General features: G+C 45.7%; 1 protein-coding gene across 1 annotated transcript; it reads right to left on the bottom strand.

The window, feature by feature from the left end:
- Positions 1 to 434: 434 nt before the first annotated feature.
- On the bottom strand, positions 435 to 19012 carry LOC143996981 (thioredoxin-like protein 4A). The gene is made up of 4 exons (XM_077492316.1): positions 18894 to 19012; positions 10259 to 10432; positions 7135 to 7238; positions 435 to 834 (listed from the first exon to the last, which is right to left on the bottom strand). Exons 2-4 carry the CDS (start codon positions 10409 to 10411, stop codon positions 663 to 665), a joined length of 429 nt encoding a protein of 142 aa, XP_077348442.1. The 5' UTR covers positions 10412 to 10432; positions 18894 to 19012; the 3' UTR covers positions 435 to 662.
- Between the last annotated feature and the right edge of the window lie 397 nt (positions 19013 to 19409).

Raw genomic sequence — 19409 nt, 5'->3', positions numbered from 1 at the left:
TTCAGACAAGGAGCCCCAACCCCTCTCTCTCCCCTAATACTAATATCGGTGAAACCCTAGTTGTGACCATTAGGATACTACTACAAAACACATTCCACTTTCCTCCTTCTAGTAACATGGGGGGTAGGTGTTTTGTACTCCACAGAGAGAGCAAAGAATTATGCCAATAGGTCTATAAAACTGCAGCAGTAGCAGAGTGCAAAAGTTATCAGCTTAGTATTATGTTGCTTTAATGAAGTAATCCTGTGTGTGTCCAAAATGTCGCTCTTCTGTGGGAATACCATTATACTTTACTAAGGAATTGCATTTCTGAAGAGGATGTTGTGTTGGCAACATAGCACTTAATTATATTTACTTCGGACTCTTAAATATTCTCATGCCAAGGTTATAAATCAAAATGTATGATCTGGATGGAGTTCAAAAACAAAACAAAGTAAAAATGTTGTATTTATTAAATTACATAAACAAAATGGTTTGGGCTTCGGCCTCTCGGACTTCCAGATTATGGATTGTAATGTTTATGGATGTTTCTGTTGTCAAAATGCATAAACTGTAAAACTGCTTACACCTTCTGATCTCATAACACATAGGATGTCATAAGTGGAGTTCTAGTCCACACAAAAAAAAAAAAAATCCAAAGGTCTCATTAACAAACAGATCCGTCAATATCTGTACTTTGTTGAGTAATCCTTGGGAGACACCACCAGACCTCTACCTTTCCTAGCACCACGATAAACAGTTTCCACAATGTCAATCATCTCCTGCTTGTCTTCCATTGGCCAGTTTATCTTGTTGTTATTACCTGTCCCCAAGTCAATCATGATGTGCTTGTTCCTGTTATAAAGGAAAAATACAATATATGATAACCATGTAAAACTACAGCCAGAATTTACACACTCCGATATCAAATGGCAAGATAAGGGATGCAATCAATTGATGGCTGCATCTGCACATTTATGTGACTTTGGTACAATGTCCGTTGCTTCCATCACAATATGAATATTTAACTGCTTTATCTGCCTTCAGCCATTTAAAGTGATTATAAAGGATTATTATTTTTTGTTATTAAACAAACATGTCATACTTACCTGCTCTGTGTAGTGGTTTAGCACAGAGCAGCTCTGATCCTCCACTTCTAGGGGCCCCGGCTGGCACTCCTGGCTTCTCCCCCCTTCTGCATGCCCCCATAGCAAGTACTTGCTATGGGGCACTCATGTGGGCTCAATCCTGAGCTGAGCTCTGCGTGTCCTTTGACACACAGCATGGCTCAGTTCCACCCCATGCTCTCTTCTCACTGGCTATGATTGAGAGCAGCACCATTGCTGTCTCTTTTTGTCTAGTGAGGATAGAGGAGAGAGCTGCTGCTTTTGGGCACAGCGCTGGATTGAGATTGGGCTGAGATAAGGGTGGGGGGAGGGTTGTGGGGGTGAACACAGCAGATTTTTTTTTTACTTTAATGCCTTGTTACCTTACTACAGAGAATGCATTAAGGAAAAGGAAAAAAAATAAAAAATAAAAAAATAAAAAAAAACACCTTCTACCTTTACAACCACAAAATATTAAGTGGCAAAATCATCTTCTGTATCGGGGTAATTTTATTAACTCCTTAAAGTTGTGATGAACATGCAATGTTATATAGACACTTTCCGATACCAATAAATCTACGCAGGTACCATAATTGCTTATTTTCAGAAATGATCCTTCATACCTTTAACCAAGGTCAAAAAAAAAATCTGTCATATGGCCATGCATTTCTTTTTCCTGTTAGTGTAGGTCTAGATTACAAGACACACTGTGTGCCCACATTCCCCAAACTGTTCAGCCAGAGGCAAGATGCAGACTATGCTTGAGCAAGGAGCACATTCAAGAGGCAGGCTGTGATTGGGAGGGGGGTGTGTGCCAGAGTTAGGCTGTGACTGGTCAGGGGCTGTGGTGGCTAAACAAACTACCCAATACAGGCATGCTGTGTGTCTGCACAGTGTCCTGCACCTCTGAATGGCCAGTCAATGAATGAAAACTGACCACAGAAGAACAGTCTGTGCTTTATGTGCTCAATTAAGAACAAGTTAGAAAGGTGACTGGCAGGATCAACCGGGAACTTCAGATTAAAGAAGTACATGAAAGTCGATGCCTTATAAAATACACATACATATAAAAAAATAAATAGAAATTCCAGGTAACGCACTTTAAAGCCCAGTCATTGCAATTAAACAAATGACCAGCACACTTATTGTTCTAATGTAATTGTTCGAATTGTTTGAATGTACCCAGCACTTTGACCACACTTCCACTGACCACTCCTTGTCCCTGCTATCAATCAGGACCTGGTGGGAAAGACTCCCGATTACGTGATCACTGGGGCAATCAGTCACACTGTTCACATATTTGGGAGTCTGCCTAACAATCTCTAGTATTACGAGCCCTTTAAATGGCCAGCTGGAATTGGTCAAGTTAAAGTGGTTTTAAAATTATGAAAAAAACATTTTATGCAGCTTACAGATCTCTAAATGTGATAGCTGCATGCGTTCTCTTTATGCGCCTTTTTACCCATTTATTGCACCTGGTAATCTAGCCAGTAACACTTTTCTTAAAGCGGAGTTTCACCCACATTATATAACTTTGTGCCATCCAGTGCATTGTTGTAGGTTAAATACGCATTGGTAGGGGGGCCTGGTCTGGTGCTGCATGGAATAGGATGTGCGGTGTAGGAGCTCCGCTCGAGGCATATCCTTTACCCGATCCTGTGTGCATTTCTCACCAGCTTTTGGACGCTGCCAGGGCTTGGGGCTGCTCTACTACTCATGTCTCCCCCTAAACGTTCCGGTGCCGCTGCCAGGTTGGACAAATACCGCCATGAGGACCGGGACCCCAGTGAGGAAGAGGGTGGTGAGCAACCTGCTAGTGACACCACCCACGTGCTCGAAGCCATAGTTCTCTGCCAATCGACCCTCACCTCCCGGATCGAAGAAGTGAAGGTGGACATCTCTTTGATAAGGCAGGACATTCACAGGCTCCGGGAGTGGGTGTCGGAGACTGAGCGCCGGGTCGGCCACGTGGAGGACGGCCTGCACCCTCTCCAGGTTACCACTGAGCAGCTGCAATTCCAGCTGAACACCATCCTCTCCAAACAGAACGAAATGGAGAACCGCCTCCGGAGGTGCAATCTTCGTTTTGTGGGCCTGCCTGAGCGATGCGAGGGCGCCGACCCCCCCCACATACCTGGAGAATCTACTGATTACCACCTATGGCCGAGAGGCATTCTCCTCGACCTTTGTGGTGGAGCGCGCCCACCGCCTTGCCGCAAAGCCGCCTCCAGCGGGAGCCCCACCGAGGACCCTCATCACCAAGTTCCTTAACTTCCGCGACACCATTCTGAGGCTAACCCGGGAGCGGGGCAACATTCCGATCGACAACGTGACTGTCGCGGTGTACCCAGACTTCTCTGCGGAGGTGCAGAAGAAGAGAGCCAAGTTCACTGAGGCGAAGCGCCAACTGCGCGTGCTCCACCTGCCCTATGCGATGCTCTTCCCAGCTCGTCTCCGTGTGACCAGGGATGGCAAGGCACACTTTGAGGACCCGCAGGCAGTCTTCTCCTGGCTGGAACGCTGCGGCGAGGCCGGCCCGACCAGTGATGTCCAACTTCCGGCGCGGATGCTCTCTGTTTGGCCCACGGACCGTGCACAAGCCTTGGACATGTGAGTTTTTCAGCTGCACACCCCCTGTCATGCTTCCCCTTCTTCTCCTGGTTCCCCCGGTGACTTTATATTGTCCCTTGGCTCTGGCACTGCGTGCCCTGTTCCACTGCTATATGCCCTATACCGTGTTATTGTGCCTCGGGCGGCCCTTGCTAGCCCGTTCTGTTTGGGACTGGTTGACTCCCCCAGAAACTGATGTGTGCTCTTCAGTTTACTCGCCACCTTGCTGAGGCTTACCCCAAGATGCTGGCGTACTTGCCGCGACTGACTGTTACCTGTAAGCCCAAGTTTCCCTGGCCGGCCTCTGCCCCTCTGTTTTCGGAGGCGGCCAGAGAGTTGAACCTGCCTTGCCGGACCAGTGCTAATGCAGTATTTTTGTTACTTATTGTTATGTGCATTTTGCTACCTCACATCCTCTGCTGCAAATGGACTCATGTTATGTTATTTACTGTACTTCCTCCCTCCCACTGGTGCCTACGCTCGCTGCTCTATGTGCCCGAGGTTGCCGGACTCCCCCCTGAACTGTGCCACCTTGGCGCTGGCCGTGGCCATCGGCTACTGACCCCGTCTACTCCGGGGGGCCTTCTTGGGGGGGCTTGGCGGCCCGGGCTGCTGGGGCGGGCTGTGCACTTGCTGGGCATGTCCTTTATGTGTAGAAATGTTGGTGGGACCGGGGGGGGTCTGCATATGCATACGCTCCACACATACATTATGGCGTCCCTTAAGCTTATGACATGGAACGTTAGGGGCCTGGGAGATAGAGCTAAGCGGGCGGCAGTCCTGTCCCATATTAAGTCTCAACGGGCGGAGGTTTCGATCCTGGTAGAAACTCACTTAGCGGGACAAAAGCAGATGTGTCTCAAAAAACCGTGGGTGGGCTGGCTTTATCAAGCCCCGCACACCTCGAATTACCGGGGGGGTAGCAATCTTGATCGCTAAAACCGTTCAATTTCAGCTACATGAACTACAAATCGGACCCTCAGGGTCGCTCCTTATTTTTATATGCTACTATTGGAGGTCTGGAACTCCTCATCCTTGCCTTTTACATCCCCCCCGCCATTTGCCTTTGCTGTATTGCAGCAGGATATTTCCCTTGGTGCCTGCTGTTTGGGCAGGGGACTTCAATATGGTCATAAATCCCACACTCGATAGGTTGAGCCCACTGGCCTCCTCGCCCCCGTCGCTGGGTGTCACTAGGTTTGGGAGATTCGTCGCGGAATTTGCCCTCACGGACACATGGAGACAGACACCCCACATTAACACACTATTCATGTTTCACTCCCTCACGCTCTGCCATGTCCCGCATAGACCCGATACTTCTCTCGCCCCCTCTCCTCCTAGACGTAGGGTTTGAGGCCAGGGTACTTTCCGATCACTCCCCCTATTGGATCAACTCAAGTATGGTCCCGTCTCCCCCTCGGGGTGATGGGCCGAATAAATTTAGTCAAGATGATACTCCTTCCCAAGCTCCTCTACGTTTTCTGGCAGGCTTCCATACACCTTCCCCTTCGCATATTCAAAGCTCTGGAATCTATTATCAACACGTTTATCTGGGGTTCCTCCCGGCACAAGTTGCCATGGCGGGTCCTAAAATGTCCCTCTGATCTTGGTGGTACCGCCCTGCCTGACCTCTTCCTTTACTACATAGCATCTCAACTCTCCCACTTTTTTCATTTCAATCACACGGATAGAGCCCGATACACCACTTTAGTATGTTCGCAGACCTCAGGCCCACTGATTCACCCTTTCCAGTTTTTGTTTTGTAGCCCCCTCCTCCCGCCCACTCCTAGAGATAAGCACCCCATGCTTTCTCACCACTGTAAAATTTGGCGACTCGCGCATACGCCCCTCTGGAACAACTCCGATATGCCGGAAATTGCCCTCATCCCGGATCCCGGGTTGTGGGCAAACAGGGGCATCATCTACCTCTCGCAGGTGGTCTCCAATGGGATGGTTAAATCCTTTCAGGTCCTCAAGGATGACTTCGATCTACCCAATCACATGCCATCTTCAACTCCGACACGCGCTCCATACCCAGTTTGCTAACCGCATCCCAAGAATCGGAACCCCAGCATTGGCGGACCTAGTGCTGGGCACCGAGCATAAGCACCTAATTTCACAGCTGTATGCCCACCTTCTGGTACGTTCTCGGTGGGAGGGTGACTTGGGCGCGGTGTCGGATGAAGAGGACAAAGCTCTAGCGAACCACAAAATTGTGTCACCTAAACTTTCAGATCGCCTCACTCACCTCTATATCCTGCACAGATCATATCTCACGCCTCATCGTATCACCAAATACAGACCTGAGCACGATCCCCGCTGCCCTCGCTGTGCTTCCCCAGATGCCTCCTATCATTTACTCTGGGCATGCCCGACTATACAGGGATACTGGGCACAGGTAGTCCAGTTCCTTCATGACCGCATGGGTTCCCCGGTACTCTCCCCCACAAGAAAATGTTGTATACTCACAGGGGATGTCCCCATAAATGCAATAAAATCTAGGACAGATGGTTGGAGGATGCTTGTACCTGTAGTATTGAAAGCTAGATGATTTCTATCCAGCATGCCCCCGGGTTTCTTATGGGGACTGTCTCCCCCCCCCCCCCCCCCTCACTCCGCACCCTTTTCAAAGCTTTTATGTTGATAAGTGTCCCCCGTGCCTTGCTTTGCATTTATCTGTATAGTATATGCACCTGTAAGTAAAATGCACTTGTTAGTTTTGGTAGTGCCTGTTGCGCTGCACTTTGGTAACTTTATCCTGTACACTATGCTCAATAAAGCCGCTTTTTTGATCAAAAAATACGCATTGGTATTTTTATTTTTTTTGGTCGATTTACCTAGGTTTCAAAAGGGAAATTGCTTCTATTCCTATGTACCCTGCCGCGCCGAGGTACGCAATTTCAGGCCATGCATTGGCTCCTGTGAGATGAGCGTCACCAGTCCCAGGAGTCAATAGGAATCGGCAGCTGGTAGCATCACTATGGCAACCTGAACAACAATGCATGCGCCCTGCTTAGTGGTTTATGAGCATGTGCGAGATTGGAAGGTGCATGCCGAGTGGCCAGCAGTGCCTTATCCTAGAAGATACTCTGCTTTAAGGGCGCTTTGACACAGAGGCGCCGGTGGTAAAGAGTTGCTATTTTTAGCGGCGCTTTACCGTCGTTCTAGCGGCGCCATTCGGCCTAAAGGGTTAAAACCGACCTCAAAGTGCCGCTGCAGCAGCGCTTCACCGGCAGTGCTGTCCCATAGATTTCAATAACCAAGAGCGCTTCAGGAGCAGTGTATACCCTCGAGAGGCTCTTTACAGGCACCATTTTTAGCGCTATAGCACCTGTAAAGCTCCTCAGTGTGAAAGCAGTCTGTTTTCTCCACTCCACTGTAGGAGCTGTTCAGACCATGCAAGTAACAATTCAAAATACAGGCAATTATGAATACCAACCTGAAGAAAAACATGACTGTACATGGATCATACAACTCGTACATCTTGTTGAAGTCAGGGACTTCCGTTATATCCACAAGATAAATCACAGTAAAGTTTTTTACCTGGAGCAAAAAAAAAAAAAAAAATTATAATTATATATTCCAAAAAGAAATGTATAACAAGCAAGGTTAACCTTTCTACATTTGTAAAGTGCCTTTACTAAAAACTTATACTTCCTTTTTGATCATCTCAGGCATCCCACAATGACGGCTATAAATTAAACTACAGACATAGGCCCCATTCATGTGCATCCAGGACCAATCATTAACAGGTAATCACTTCATGAGCCTTTACATGCTAGTGGCTGTGTATAGCAGTGAGAGCTGTCAGCCTCCAATTGTTTTTAAAGAGGTTTCCTGTCTGCAACTGAGCGCAGGGAACCCATATTGGGTCTCCCTTATCCAGTTGCAAATGGTCCCATTCACAAGAGTTAACCACATACGGACCACACACCGTCATTATACGGCAGCTATTTGACATTGAATACCGGGGGATACTGGGGTTATGGCAGCACATAGTTGCCATATGCCTGGTATCTTAAGCAGAGGGCGGTCGACTCTCAGATAAAAGAAGTCTCTGCGGCGGATTCGCTGCAAGATCACCTTTTAATTGGTGGCCAGAGAGGTGCCCGCCCCTTCTCCCACCGCTACCGATGGCTCCGGTAGGCGGCAGAGACCACCGAGTCCTTTCCCCTCTGAGGCATGGAGTCAAGTAAGGGAATCTCCATCTCACCGACAGTAAGTAAGGACTTTACCTTCCAAGGTTTGTCAGTGATGGTTGTCTTATACTTCCTCCTGTCTTCATTGAGTGGACTTACTGACACCGGATCTGCCCATACATTCCCCACTCCAAGACAGTTGAGTCTCTCTGGAGAGGATTTCATTGTTTGTATCGTCTATCTTAGTGCACTTTCAGCCTTTTCATTGCACAGTTACATCGCTGATCCTGCAGCAGTGATCTATCCAGCTTTTTAGTAATCATTACTTATATGCAATCTGTGCTTTACACCGTTCAGCTCAAATGAAGTTCAATCCCCCCCGCTTTTAAAAAATAAATTTTAAAAAGTCAGCAGCTACAAATATTGCAGCTGCTGACTTTTAATAATCGAACACTCGGTCCCAGGGTCCAGCGATGCGGGGGAACGAAGCCCCGCTCATCTCCGGCGCTGACATTTTTACTGTGGGCGACCGGCTGTACCACAGCCGGGCACCTACTGCACATGCCCGAGCAATCATCTGGGACCTGTCACGTGTCCCAGATGATCGCCTAGAGGGAGGGGGGGAGAGGTGCTCTTCCTTCCTGAGCTGAGAGAAGTGACATCAGGAGCCAGACTACAAGGGACCCCCTAGCTGCATGCATTTAGGAGGCGAGTAAAAATTTCTCCAAATTTTTATTATTAGTACAACTCCACTTAAAGGAGTGGGGATAATTCCATGTATTTGGTGATCCTCTATCTCAGTATGTGGCCATTGCAGTGATGATTTTTACTTTTGTTTAGTATATCCCAGGGCTCAAAATTTCAAGTCCTAAGCTACTAACCAGGCCTCAAAGGTTACTCACCATCAGTTGCCCCACCCAACCCCTAATGACGCCCTCAAAATTATCTCATGAAATGACACTTAAGGGTTTTATGCCGAATTAAGTTATGAAAAATAAACAACTATCTGTGTTCGCCAATGCAGACTGTGCATCCCGTGTCTGCAATGCAGCCTACCTGTGCAAGGGAAGAGTGGAGAGCCGCCGCCCAGATTGTCAGAGTACCAGGAACATAACAGCTTTCATTTCATTAGCTGTGTGTTCCCCGCCACGTGCCGTCAAATACAGCCCCTCCCCCCCTTGTTCAGGGAACTTTGATAGACAGATCACCTGTTCCAGGATTGGACAGGTGATCTGTCTATCGAAGTGCCCGTAGGAGGGGCTTTATGTGATGGCGAATGGCGTGGAACACAGAACTATTGAAATGAAAGCCGTTAGGTTCCCTGCGCTCTGACCATCCTGGCGGTGGCTCTCCTCTCTTCCCCTCTGATCGCTGGGAGTACAGATCCCATACAACTCGCCTGCCGGCAGTGCTTGCCCCCTGCTGCCAGGCAGCCATAGCTCGCCAGCCCTCAAAATACACTCGCAAAATGTGATTGGTATCAGTTTAGTGAGGAGGTCTTGTGTTAGAATTCTTGCTCTCACTCCGGCATGCGCAGCGATATTCAACACGTGGATTGCAAGCAACTTTTTCATACGTAGGCACCCCGATGCACGAGTTTACGTTTTTGCATGTGTATATGTGGGGGCAGGGTCTCAAAAATGTTTAAGGGGGAAATTTTTTGTGCTTGGGTGTAACTATTTTTTTGCAAACAGGTTCTCTGAGTTATGCAGGGGTTTAAAAGACCCCGAAGGTCTACCCTGTGCTCCACTAAATGTACCGCCGCCGCACAACTGCTCTCACCTGACAGGCAGGAGTCTCCCTGCAGCCACCGGATTGTCTGTAATAACCCCTGCTGTCAAAAGGGTTAAAGTGTTACTAAACCCGCAATTGTAAAATCAATCTGCATGTGCAGTAAAGCATGCTTGTTATACTCACTGTGGAACCTAAGGGGTTAATCTTCAGCATTGTGTAAAAAGGCTGTATGATCCGGTCTTCTCTGATCCTATGTGGCACTTGGCACTGTGCCCTTTCTTTGGTATAGTACATCATTTTTATATACTTCTCTGATCCTCCCCTTCTTCCACAGTCCCTAATCCATCTGCTTATAGAACAGAGGCCTAGGAGGCACTCTGCATATGCTCAGTTTGGCATGTATTGCTAGAGTTTTATTTTCTTGGGAGTGTGCATGTGATCGGCACAGAGCCAAATCAGCAAGTGCCAGACAGAGGGTCAGGGGTCATGCAGCCTCATACAACAGTCAGGGAAGAACTAACCAGTGCTTGGCCGGACACTGATAGACGTCACAAGAGAAACATCAGAAAAGGTATATAGCACTTTATATTAACAAAAATAATTGCATTTCCATGTTCTGTGTACTGTGGGAGACCAGGTATAGTGAATGCAGGCTCCTGGGTTTAGTAACACTAAGCCCTAAATGCTTACCTTCTCAGCTATGCTATACAAAATTTCATCCATTTTCATACTTGTTGGATCCCAGTCATGGCCAAAGCGAATTAGTAGCACACGATCTTCCTCGGAAAGGATGGCCTGGTCAACCTGCCAGCCATTATGCAAATGAGGTAGCATGTACGACATTTTGACAGATTATCTTTAGTCCTATAAAGAAAGACATTTGAAATCTTTCAATAAGAGCAGCAAATATGGACATTTACAATTTATTTTTCTTTAGTAGGAGTCACGCAGCTGCCACAATCTTCTTTCTGGTCTCACCGGGAAGGGCTGTAGGTGGAGACCTACATCAGCACTTCCACTGATGCCCTCCTCCAGAGTGGCATCTGAAACCCTGTGCCTACAGTATAAAATCACGACTGAAGAAATTGTAGGCGTGACAGAGTGGGGATAGGGCCAGCCACTTCCTTCAGGATAGCAAAGATATAACAATAAAAATAAAAGCTGCATCATCATGCTGCAAGCACAGGTCCATAGCCCCATGATGGATCACTCAAAGTGTGACAATGCTTTCTAAAATGTAAAAGTCTACATACTGTACTGTTCACCTTAAAAGAGGAAGTGGCTTTTACTGGCAGGATCAATTGATAATTTTGCATTACATATAAGAAGAAGAAAAAAAAAAAAGGCAATTTAGTTAGTAGCCTCCCTGGCGGTATTCCCGAGTCAGGCTCGGGGTGAGATTTCATTACCATTAACGGTATTCCCGAGCCAGACTCGGGATCGCATCGCTGGATCCATGGAGGGGGTTACTTACCTTGTCCCCTGGATCCAGCAATGTCTCCCCGCTGTGACCTGCGAGCCGCCGTGTCTCGCTCGGTCTGTGACAGTGCCGAGCTCCGTTCCCTGCCAGCGTTGCGATGCACGGGGACAGAGTTCGGCGCCAAATTCAAAAAGTAAAAAACACAGTATAGATACAGTATACTGTAATCTTAGAGATTATAGTACTGTATCAAATAATTACACATCCCCCTTTGTCCCTAGTGGTTTGTCCAGTGTCCTGCATGCAGTTTTATATTATAAATACTGTTCTTTCTGCCTGGAAACTGGAGATTGTCCATAGCAACCAAAAAGTGTCCGTTTACATCAAAAGTGGTTATAGACCAGCTAGAAAACAGCGAAAATTACTTGTATAATTGAGCGATAGTAATTTGTGGGGAAAATCGTCATCAAACACTAAAAGTAATGACAGCAACAATTCTGCAACTCAGCACATAACAATAACAATAATTTGATTTAAAATTTTTTATATTTATATATATATATATATATATATATATATATATATATATATATATATATATATATATATATATATATATATATATATATATATATATATATATATATATATATATATATATATATATATATATATATATATATATATATATTTTCATCATATTTCAAATTTCATCATACCCGGGATGTCTATTACAGGGGTCATCAACCCCCGGTCCACTACCGGGCCGTGGCCTTTCTGCAGGTGGGCCCGCGGGCGGCCGCAAGACACATACTGGGCTACCGTTATGAGAACGCTGGGTGGATTGAAGAAGAGCGGGCAAGCAGAGATGATATCATCTCTCTCCGCCCCCTCTGCATCATCGCTCTTCCGCACTCAAAGCCAGTCTGTGTCGGAGGTGCAGCAGGGAGCAGAGAGATGACATCATCTCATACTGCCTGCCCCGCATCGCCGCTCTCCCCCGGCTCCTCGGTGTGTGAAAACTTACGCTGCATTCACACCTGAGCGTAGCGTTTTTGCAGCGTTTTTTACCGCATTTTTTTACCGTGATTTGCCGCGAACTTGTGCAGGGCAAAAGGTCACCAATGTTAAAAGAAGAAAAACGCCCAAATCAGCCCGATTGGCGCGACAAAAAAGGGTCCGGAACTTGTTTGAGCTTCAGGTGACTTGGAGTGGAGATGTGAACCATCTCCATTGAGAATAATGGATTTTTTCCCGTCCAGCGTTTTGTAGCTTCAGGCGTCAAGCTACAAAACGCTCAGGTGTGAATGGGGTCTTAGGATTCCTTGTTCAGCGGCGCAGATTGCCTGCCCCCCAGACAGCTAATCAGTGATGGCAGAAGGGTGGAGCCAGAGAGCCAAAGGAGTTCCGGACCCTCCCTCTGCCAGATGAGACCAGTTGCAGCATGAGGAGAGATACACCCTGCAACATCCAGACGGGCGATCCCACAGAGATGGGACGTCATCAATGACAGGTGAGCTGTGTGGGGGAGTACAGGAGGTGTGCTGGGACTTGTAATTCACCCCCTCAGCTGTCTGCCTGACATACCACAAGGGGCGCTCCACTCACTCCGCATCTGGTGACAGGTGGCAATCCACATCTTGTGGCAGGCAGTGTGGCAAGTGACATTCCGCTTCTGGTGACAGGCAGCGCGGCAAGTGACTATGCACATCTAGTAGCAGGCGACAGTGGTAAGTGACACACTCAGGGCTCCCACTGATTCTACAGTATGGCGAGTTGAACTATTTAATTTATTACTGCAATGTAATAATAGAAATAATGAAAGCATGGTGCCATGATGATTGAATCACTAACACCAGCCATTGCCCATGAAAAAATCGCCCCCCCCCCCCCCCCCCCCCCCCACCCCCGTCCTTGGCACAATTTTCACCCACACAGCCGGTCCCTGGTGCCAAAAGGGTTGGGGACCACTGGTCTATTAGACTCTTGTTTGGATGGACTAAGTGAATTATTTCTACAATATAAAAACGCCAAATTTCCATACCAAATAATTGTACCGCTTTCAGAGCCTAAAATCCGACAATCATACCACCAGGGAGGTTAAAGTGTTTTCAAGTTCATTTTTTTTACATATTCATATATTAGCCAGGACCACGCACTTTATTTTCTATACGTGTTATGATTTCTGGGAAAAGATTAACTTTATTAAAATGTCACAAAATGGCATTTCATTTCTATTTGCAGCAGCTGCACTATGTTGGTGTTCTGCATCGCAACAAGTTTTGATGATGAAAAAATGCATGCTGCACTTTTTTTCTCAGCGCACATCATCGTATCGCAGTGGTTTAACAAGGCATATTGCCTTTTTTGCATTGGGACAGTGCAGCCCAATGCACCTGGTGCGAATGTGTCCTTGAAACCTGCTGGTTGTTTAGATTAGAAGGGTGGCAGCCTGCCAGTATTTGCGGTCATAGAATAAAAGACAGGATTTCAATACCTGTGTTGTGAACTTTGAATTTTTTTTCTCCACAATGCTTATAGATACAGGGGTGAATGAAGACTTTAAGGCTGGGTTCACACTAGGGCTGCAACCAACGATTATTTTCATAATCAATTAGTTGGCCGATTAATCGGATAATAACCTTAAAAAAATAAATAAAAAAAAGTGGGTCAAATTGACATTCATTTTCAACCACAGTGACGGGAAAATTTGGAAATAGAAAACTGCTTGGTCAAAGGAATTTTCAGACAGTATGTGATTTTCATTCAGAAATTATATTAAATTTTAAAAACAGAATGTTAAAAACAAGTGAAAATTTCAAACAAAATTCTTTCAGTCAGAGAATGTGCAAAGATTTTTCCTCTGAATATTCTCATCTGAAAATTGATGCGTGCGGCCAGCATGAGGCTCGGTACACACCTACGCAGTTTGCTTCTGATCTGTTTCTGCAGTGCTTTTTGCTGTGCGTTTGATTTCTGTGCATGTGATTTCACTGCAATTTGAGTTTTTGTATTTTTTTGGGGCAGATTAAAAAAAAAAAAAAATACACACAAACTGCTTCAAAAATGCATTATATGCTTTTCTGCAGCTTCTCCATTGAAGTATATTGAACCAAAGAAGCACCATGTTGCGTTTAAAAGTTCCAGACCGTTTCCAAATACGCAGCGGCTAAAAAAAAAAAAAAAAAAAAAAAAAAAAAAAAAACACAGATCTGAACGTATCCCATAGGAAACCATGTAAATGAACTGTAGTGCAGTTCTGCAAAAAGCACCAACATATAGATGTGAACCAGGTCTAAGACACTTAGTAAGATAATGGGGTTAAAAAGACTAAAATGAGCCCTTTATAGTATATATAAAAAAAAAAAAAAAAAAAAAAAAAAAAAAAAAAAAAAGCAGATAATCACTACTTTAAGGGGTTGATTTTTTTACTGTAGAACTGTGGAAGTAATATTTACAGTAGCGATTATTTGCTCTTTTTTGTACTATAAAGGGCTAATTTGTTTTTTTTAACCCCATTATGTTACTGGCCAATTAATCAATTATGAAAATAGTAATCAATTAATTTCATAATCGTTAGTTGATTCAGCCCTAGTTTACACTGATGCAGGTTTCCCCACATCCAATTTGCATCACAGGAGATTTTAACTGGCTTTCAATAGAGCCGCTTCACATATCCCCGGGGCGGCCACAAAGCGCATTGCATAGGGGACCTGCGTGTCTTTGGCTGTTTCAGGTCCAAATTCAGGCCTGATACGTCCCTTAAAGCGGAGGTCCACCCTAAAATGGACCCCTGCTCATCGGAATCCCCCCCCCCCTCCGGCGCCACAATTGGCACCTTTCAGGGGGGAGGGGGGTGCAGTTACCTGGATAATCCAGGTAACTGCACCCACTTCCGGGATAGCTGTCTGCGGAAAGGGGCGTAGATTACGCCCCTTTCCGCAACTGCTCGCCCCTTTGCGCAAGTGCCCCGCTGCCTGCTGGGAAACACACAGTTCCCAGAGGCAGCGGGGACCGTCCCGATTGCGCCGCGCGGCTCGCGCATGCGCAGTAGGGAACCGGGAAATGAAGCCGAAAGGCTCCATTTCCTGATTCCCATACCCAAGATGGCGGCGGCAGGACCCGACAGACGACCTAGCGATCGGCTTCGGGTGCCGACATCGCGGGCGCGCTGGACAGGTAAGTGTCACTATTTTAAAAGTCAGCAGCTGCAGTACTTGTAGCTGCTGGCTTTTAAAAAAATAAAATAAAAAAAATAAAATAAAAAAAAACGCGGAGTCCCGGTGGACTCCCGCTTTAAAAACGGGGAACAGAGACACACCGGACCCCTACCGTGAGCCACGTCCGCACACAGAGCAAACCCAGCCTTAAAGTGCTTTTACTGTTCAGATTATGTAAATGCATAATAAAACCTTAAATCCCCCCCCCCCAAATCTCATAATTGTCCCTGTATGGTAAAACAAAAAATAAATAAAAACACTGAGAACAGAGTTGTCTTCCTTGCAGATGAAATTCTCCATTGGCTGCGAGTGCTGATCAGATGCTGGTTTCCCCGCATGTCCCTTCAACAAACACTGGTTGTTAGACTGACAGACTTATGTACACACTGACTGGAAATTACCTGGTAAACCATGGGGTAGGGGTGCATTGCCTTATTTTGCCTGATTTGGGTGTTTGAGCGCACAGGAAAAAGTTTTTCCATGACAGACCATTTCACCGGCTACACCTAGGCTTTTTTTTCACACAAAAACTAAAAACACACGAGCATTCACAGTGGCCAAAGGTCTTGATGGGGAAATTCTTTGTCCACTATGGGCTGCCCCAGCAAAACCACTTTGATCAGGGCAGGGACTTTGAGAACCATCTGTCAGGTTATTGCCTGATCTGGAGGGCCTTCAAAAGTTTGGAATGACCCCCTATTGCCCACAAAAGGATACACAGCCTGAGAGGTTCAACTGCCCCCTTCTGCAATCCGCTTGGGACAGCAGAAAAGAAGAAACACCGGAGCGGGCACATCTCATCAGTTGTGCATGTGTATAAAAGCACAGGAAATGACGCCACTGGTTATTCCTCATACCTGCTCATGTTTGGGAGAGAGGCCCGACTGCCTGTGGACTTCGCTTTCAGCATCTTGAAATATCTGTTGCATCCCACAGAAGTTATGTGGATTATCTTAACCACTTACCTACTTTTACGCTCTTCCTGCCCAGGCCAATTTTCAGCTTTCAGTGCTGTAGCACTTTGACAATTTTGTGGTCATGCAACACTGTACCCGAATGAAAGTTTTAGAATTTTTTAATACACATATTTCTTTTGATGGTATTTAATCACTACTGGGATTTGTATTTTATACTAAATAAACAAAAAAAAGAAAAAAACGTTTTTCATAGTTTGTTGTAAAATTTTGCAAGCCGATAATTTTTCTCATTCACTGATGAGGCTGCACTGGTGGGCACTGTTGGGACTGCATTGATAATCAGTGCCCCAATTATAAGTGTAGATGTTCCTTTCACACGAGACTGTTATTGGCTCTCCTCTTCTCACGCTGTCAGAGTGAGGAAAGGAATGCAGATAACTGGTTTGTGTTTACATTGTGATGAACTGATTGGACACAGCTGATCACATGGTAAAGAACCACCGATTGGCTCTTTGACCTGATCTGTGATTAGCTTTGTCCAGAGGAAACAGTGATCACAGAGTGCACTGCCCACATGCCACAGCAGGCGCAAATCAAGGGAGGACCATCATATGATGCCCTCCCAGATCGTGGTTGGCAAGTGGTTAAGCTGGGCATAAACGGTTGGAATCTCAGCCAGTTAAGGAGGGACTGGCCCAAGATTCAAACCATGTATGGGCAGGCTGATTGTACCCAAGTTGATTAACTTGGGTACAACCAACCTGTCAGATTTTACATGCGATTATTGCTAGCGGCTATAGCCACTAGCAATAATCACTGTGTGTTGTCCTGACTGGGATGGCTCCCTGTGTCCCCCTGCTGGGAAAACACAATCGCTCCATGGGAGGGATTGCCCCATCAACACTGGCTTTTCTTCTTCTTACCTTAAGACCCCTTTCACACCGCCAAGCTTATAGCGTCGGCGGTAAAATGCCGCTATTTTAGCAGCGTTTTACCGTCGGATTTGCGGTGCATTTCGGCTGCTAGCGGGGCGCTTGTACACCCCGCTAGCGGCCGAGAAACTGTTAAAACCGCCCACAATAGCGGTGTTTTGCCGGCGGTATATCCGCGCTGCCCCATTGATTTCAATGGGGAGCAGCGGTGGAGGAGCGATAAACACACCGCTCCAAAGAAGCTGCTGGCAGGACCTTTCCTGACGTCCTGCCAGCGCACCGCTCCGGTGTGAAAGCCCTCGGGGCTTTCACACTGGAGTGAATGGTGCAGTAGTTTGAGGGCAGATTGCAGGCGCTATTTCTAACGCTATAGCGCCTGCAAAACACCCTCGGTGTGAAAGGACTCTTAAGTAAAAAGGTGTTCCTCTTCTGCCTCAAGCGCCTCCCACCACGCAGCCTTCTGGGACCTGTGTGTCCCCAAGACGACAGGGCCATTCAGAAAGCGCAGCACGACTTGTGCATGTGCAGTAGGAAACTGCCTGATGGCTCCACTGCTGGTTTCCCTTAGTTGCAATGGCGGCGCGGGTCTGTTCTGGGGGCTGCTGACGAAAAAAAAAAAAAAAAAAAAAAAAAAAAAAAACACGACACACACCTTTGAGGCTTTAACTCCGCCTTAATATTAGTTTTTGTTTATTGAAGCATTGTGGGAACACAAAATGCTGCCATTTTTCCACTTTTTTTTTTTTGCAGGTAAAAAAGCCACTAAAGAAAAAAAGTGCATTTGTTTTTTTTTTGAAACTTGAATGTTAAACTGGCTGACTGCTGGAGATCTCTACATAGTTTGCAAGCACAAGGAATGCATTTATTGACTAGAAGTTATGTCCCTTGTGCAAATTTTCTTTATTTTTTCTGTTTATTGTGGCTGCACTTATGCTTTAGCAGTGGTTCTGTTTGAACATAAAAAGGTTAAAAGTTATTTTACAAATAAAAATGTATTCAAAACCAATATATGGGCCAAGGCCTAAGGTTTCCTACAACTTTTATTGTGCGTTTACTATTTAGTTTATTGTTACAGTATGATGGTGGATAATGAGGAGTGTACACTTCCATATTCTGATTGTTTTGTAAGACTCCTCGATAAACGATTGTTTTCTTCTCTGAACGGTCTATTCTGATCATTAACAGCCAATTCAATCAAAATCCACTTTCTGATGTGTGGCATATTGATTAATAAATGAGATACAATAATAATCTGCCAATCACATGTCTGTATCCACCACATCATTTTTACAATCTGATCAACCAAAATACGATCATATTCATGAACAAAAGTATCTAAGTGCTGCCGATTGATATAAAATAGTGAATAACGTACTGCCCTGGCCTATCAATTCTGATCTAAACCAATAGGAAGGAAGTTATGGTTATTCAATTGCTTGCCAATACAGTTAGCTTGCATCACATATTCCCCGATAATAACTGAAGTATACATGGCCAACAACTAATCGTACAACAGCTTCTCACAGAAACAACAGCATTAGGTCTATAAGAAGGTCCATTGGAATGGACAAAGAAGAGTATACAGTGATTAGAAGTCTAGGTATGATGTGATCTGCCATAGGCTCATCACTGATCTGTGTACTAAAACACCTCACATGTAAACATGCACTGCTAGTGGGCAAGACGAGAACCCGGATCCCCCTTCTATGGTGTAGATATGTACAAGCTCATACGGGAAGGAATATCGAGCACTCTCAGGAACTTTCACCTTGATATCTCCCACATAGTACAACTCCATATTAATCCCATCACACACAGCCCCACAGCATAACCTACCTTCACACCACTTCAAACGACTGCAATACACTGAACTCAGAACGACGCACAACGTCGCAAAATAATCCTCTGGAAAGTTCCAATTCGGAATCCTCCGTCGCCATCTTGTAAAAGGGCAAATACCCCAACTTAATTTTAACTTAAAATTATAGCTTTAAAATTTCTCGGCACTAGAATCATACAGAAAGCATAACGATCGTTGCCAACGTATAATTAAATAAACATTTGAGAGAGCAACAAATATTCTTTTTCCTAAATTGCCCAATTTAAAGATGGTGTCTAGAGACTTCATTGCGGTGAAGTTGGCTATTTCCTACGGTAGCGACGTAGGCCTGTACAACCAATGGCAGGGCGCTTAGGTGTTCTAGGGGGCGTACATCAACCTGCGGAGCTACAACCAATAGCAGGTCGCTAAGGTAGTCTGAGAGGAGTGCGGTAGCATCCTGTACAACCAATAGTAGAGTGCCAATGTATTCTAAGAGGAGTACGGTAGCCTATGGGGTGACAGTGTCCTGT

The sequence above is a fragment of the Lithobates pipiens genome, unplaced genomic scaffold (assembly GCF_037356315.1).
Source record: "Lithobates pipiens isolate NorthernLeopardFrog02 unplaced genomic scaffold, aLitPip1_a1.2 Scaffold_19, whole genome shotgun sequence".
In the NCBI taxonomy this organism is placed as follows: Eukaryota; Metazoa; Chordata; class Amphibia; order Anura; family Ranidae; genus Lithobates; species Lithobates pipiens.
The sequence above is the reverse complement of the archived record's forward strand: the minus strand, read 5'-3'. Positions and strand labels throughout refer to the sequence as shown.

Bases quoted from the DNA above. Each gene is read 5' to 3' on its own strand.
- LOC143996981 (XM_077492316.1), bottom strand. From the start codon at position 10,411: ATGTCGTACATGCTACCTCATTTGCATAATGGCTGGCAGGTTGACCAG. The intron at 7,239-10,258 runs GTAAGCATTTAG...TTTTTGCTCCAG, and splicing joins TGTATAGCATAGCTGAGAAG to GTAAAAAACTTTACTGTGAT. The intron at 835-7,134 runs GTTGGTATTCAT...CCTTTATAACAG, and splicing joins ACAGTCATGTTTTTCTTCAG to GAACAAGCACATCATGATTG.